The sequence below is a fragment of the Austrofundulus limnaeus genome, unplaced genomic scaffold, assembly GCF_001266775.1.
Source record: "Austrofundulus limnaeus strain Quisiro unplaced genomic scaffold, Austrofundulus_limnaeus-1.0 Scaffold102, whole genome shotgun sequence".
Classification (NCBI taxonomy): Eukaryota; Metazoa; Chordata; class Actinopteri; order Cyprinodontiformes; family Rivulidae; genus Austrofundulus; species Austrofundulus limnaeus.
Window position 1 is genome coordinate 1,047,092 of NW_013952504.1, and position 3,907 is coordinate 1,050,998.

General features: G+C 36.7%; 1 protein-coding gene across 1 annotated transcript in view; it reads right to left on the reverse strand.

Annotated features, from left to right (window-relative positions):
• pnpla6 (patatin-like phospholipase domain containing 6) overlaps positions 1 to 3,907 on the reverse strand; it is a gene marked incomplete in the record, with an annotated part of 50,327 nt that overhangs the window by 7,581 nt on the left and 38,839 nt on the right. Inside the window, 2 exon segments of the mRNA XM_014013505.1 lie at positions 544 to 696; positions 873 to 1,021. Of these exon segments, the coding sequence (XP_013868959.1) occupies positions 544 to 696; positions 873 to 1,021 (302 nt within the window).

The following is a 3,907-nucleotide window of genomic DNA, read 5'->3' on the forward strand; positions in this document are numbered from 1 at the left end:
AGATGAACTCTGAACTGATGCTCGACCTCTGAAGCATCCATCTGTTGACAGCAGAAGCTGTCCCTGATTTAATAACTGTCCTGTATCAAATAATGTTTGTCATGAGATCTGCATTTCCCCTTTCCCTTAGGCAGTCTCATGACCCAATGTAATTAGGGGCATGGAAAGCTAAATAAAAGAGGCTGAACTACAGGAAGTATCTCAGAATGGTGGATTTGGGTGTACGAGAGACTTCCTGTCCAGCGTTCTCCTCACTTTGATTCTAAGCCATGGTTTGATTGTCTCATTTGCTCCCCTGTTTTTGTATGTATTTAGGAAAATAACCTTCAATCAGGCTGCATCAGTTTGGTGAAGTATTTGAGTGATGCGTTTAATATCCTACTTTGCTGGTGAGTAAACCTTTAAACAAAAACTATTTTTGTCTTCAGACGTATCGTCACCTCTGCAACAGGTATTTAACAGTGCTGACATTTTAAGTTTAGTCATCATTGGTGTTTAACACATAACTTCTACATTTTACACAATATTCAGGGAGTCACTCACATAGATCTCATCAAACTTGCCAAAGTCCATGGTCTTGAAGCGATCTATTGGTGGTCTGATGTACTCACAGTAGGCACTCTTCTTTACCACCTCTAACTGCCGCACACAAGACACATACGCCAACCGAGACTGGATCTCTGCCATGTCTGGAACCTGTCAGAGTGATTAATGAGAGCAGTTTGACTTACTTAAAAACCTACTAGAAACAAAATATTTTTAAATTTACTGATTTAACAACAAATCACTGATGCTAAAAATCAATTATGGTGAAGCTCAAAATGGTTATTACAAAAATTACCAGCTTTTTGCATTGCCAATGCTTATTATACCTTTACTTTCTCTGCCCAGGGATTGATCCGTTTCCACAACAACCACCAGCCAGACAGGCTGTCGCCGTAGTTACAGAGATCAGTCTCATCTTGGCTACCGACATCAATGGCAATGACTGTCCTGGCACCCATGTTCCTCGCAATGTCCGCTGTTGGACGTGCAACACCAGTATTCACAAACGATCAGAGAGATGGTCAAAGGCAGCTCGACAAAAACAAGGCGGATAAAAAGACAAACCACACTCTCAAGGAAAGTCTCAGTTTCTGTAAACACTCAGCGAGAAAGCCACAGCGATACAACAGACTTACACCACAAAACCATCAGTTTAGGATGACACACACCAGGGCGTTTACGGCCAATTAGTTAGACAAAACACTGATATACGGAAAAGGAAAACTGTTTAGTATCCAATTTTAGGGCCTGAAGTCATGGCCTTCAGACTGAGTGTAAGTGCCTTGTGGCAATGAGTAATTTTGTGATGTTTAGCCTATGTGAAGACAGAAACAAGAAGACATTCCAGAAACCTAAAGCTATGAAACAACCTACCAAAAAGAACTGGAAAAATCAGATGATCTCCAGCACAAACTGATGAAAAGACTGGGTTATAACTGTGATAAAAATTGACTTTTTTTTAGCCAGATTGATCTTTGGGCTCAGAAAGCTTCTTATTTCACAAACTTTTTTTTATTTTATGAAGAAACAAATATGTCTGTAGTCTTAAGTTGTAAGACACAAACACAGACTTAGGAGAGGCTTTTTTTGTGCACGATAATAAAAACATTTTTATATTAGTATTAGTATCATTACAGAAATATTGTACACTGTATTACGTATGTTTCTAATTATAAACACAAATTACAAATCAGCCAATCACATTGCAGCAACTCAATGCTTTCAGAAATCAGAAGAGGGAAAAAAAGGGGATTTAAAGGGGACATATCATGCAAAATTCACTTTTTTAGCTATTACATAGTGTAACTATTACATACATTTAGTTGTGTACTTGAAGTCTCTAGGTGTGCAGAAAATTGCTACGAAGATGTCTATATTCTGTTTAGGTTATATTTTTCAACTCGTTCATTTTTCTCTATTGTCTGTGATGTTATTACATCACAGCATTTGCAACCATTCGTCTTCTGGAAGCTGGAGGGGGCAGAGTGTAAAGGGCTTTGGATTTAAAGAGACAGCATCAAAACAAATTGATCTGAGACACATCTCAGAAAAGGGCTTGTGGAGTTACAATAATGAGCTCAGACCAAAGCCTTGCAGTTCTACTTTAGACCCCAACTGAATGATTTAAATATGAAAAAGAATGATTTAAAAGCAGGATATGTCTCCTTTAAGTGGATTTGAGCGTGGCGTGGTTGGTTGTGCCAGATGTGAAAGATGTTTGCTGGTCTGAGCATTTTAGAAACTACTGATCAACTGGGACATTGCACACAACCACCTCTTGGGTTTACATATCCTTATCAGACCAGACAATGTTTTTCCAGTCCCTTATTGTCTAATTGAGGTGATCTTGTCCAAGTCGTAGCCTCAGTTTCCTATTCTTAGTTGACAACATGAGCGACATTTGGTGCGGTCTTCTGCTGCTGTAACCCATCTGCTTCAAAGTTTGATGTGATACTCAGAGATGATACTCTGCAGAAATTGGTCGGAACAAGTGGGTATTTGAGCTACAGTTGCCTTTCTATCATCTAAAAATATACGTCCACTTTCGTCTGACATCAACAAAACATTTTCATCAACACAGCTGCCACTCTTGATATTTTCTCTTTGTCGGCCCATTCTCTGTAAACTCTAGAGATGGTTGTGTGTGAAAATCCCAGCAGTTCGGCGGTCTCAACATGCATATTCAAAATCACATCCCCTTTCTTCCCTAATCTGATGCTCTGTTTGAGTTTGAGGATGCTGTCTAGATGCTGATAAGCCATTTGTGTTAACAGAAAATTGAACAGGTGGGCTCAATAAAAGGGTTGATAAATATATTTGGCACAGTGCAATTTTAAATTAATTTAACCAATTGCAGAAGTATTTATAGGGTTCTCACACTAAAAAAGCACCTCACACAATCTGAATACAAACAACAAATTCATATTTTCACTTCACAAAAAAAAAACAACATTAATTTCAAAACCACCATAAAGTGCAACACAAACTATGGTAGGGCTAGGCGATATGGACGTCTGAAATATTTCATTAATGAAAGAAAAATTGTGCTCATCAGATTAACAGAAAATTTTAAAACTGGAATTGTAATAGGCAATTATTTTTAAATGATGACACTTTAGAAGTAATAATTTGAAGCCAGAAATTTGTCAAATTGTCACAGGATAGATTCAGGTCATCTCGACCATTTGATGAAATGAAATAACGCCCAGCCCTATAAAAAAACAACAACAAAAAACAAGTGTTAAGCTTACAAAATACATTCAGAAAAACAGACTGATATCTTTTGTAAATCGGAAAAAAGAAAATGCAGATTCTTATTATTTTTATTGATAAATAAGAAAAAAATCCCTCCCATCATTTATAATTTAGCTATTATTTGACACCAGACTGTTTGACAAACACAATTAACATTTTTAAATTAAAATATATTTTTTCAATAAATAAAAAAAACAACTTTCTTTAAATTCTGACTTTTCCCATCTTTATAAACCAAGTATTTCAGAGTTTCAAGGAAGAATTTCACCATTAAAGACCAACTACTAAAATGGAACAGCAAAGGTGACTAGCTTTTTTTAAACTTACAATTTGGGCATTTGTGTAAACAGAACATATATTGCTTGAGACGCTTTCTCCAATTTTTGAATAAATATCTAACTTGTCACATGAGAGATTGGCTGTAATGGTTTATTTTTCAGATTGGGAAACTCAGCACAAATGCAACACATATCTACGGTACTTACCTCTGAATATTACTAAATTGATTAAACCTCTATATAAAGCATCCCCATTCATGTTTTACCCCTTCTCCCCCCTTCAGTAAATAGGAGGTGGGGTGACATTGAGAAATATGCAAAATGTTGAC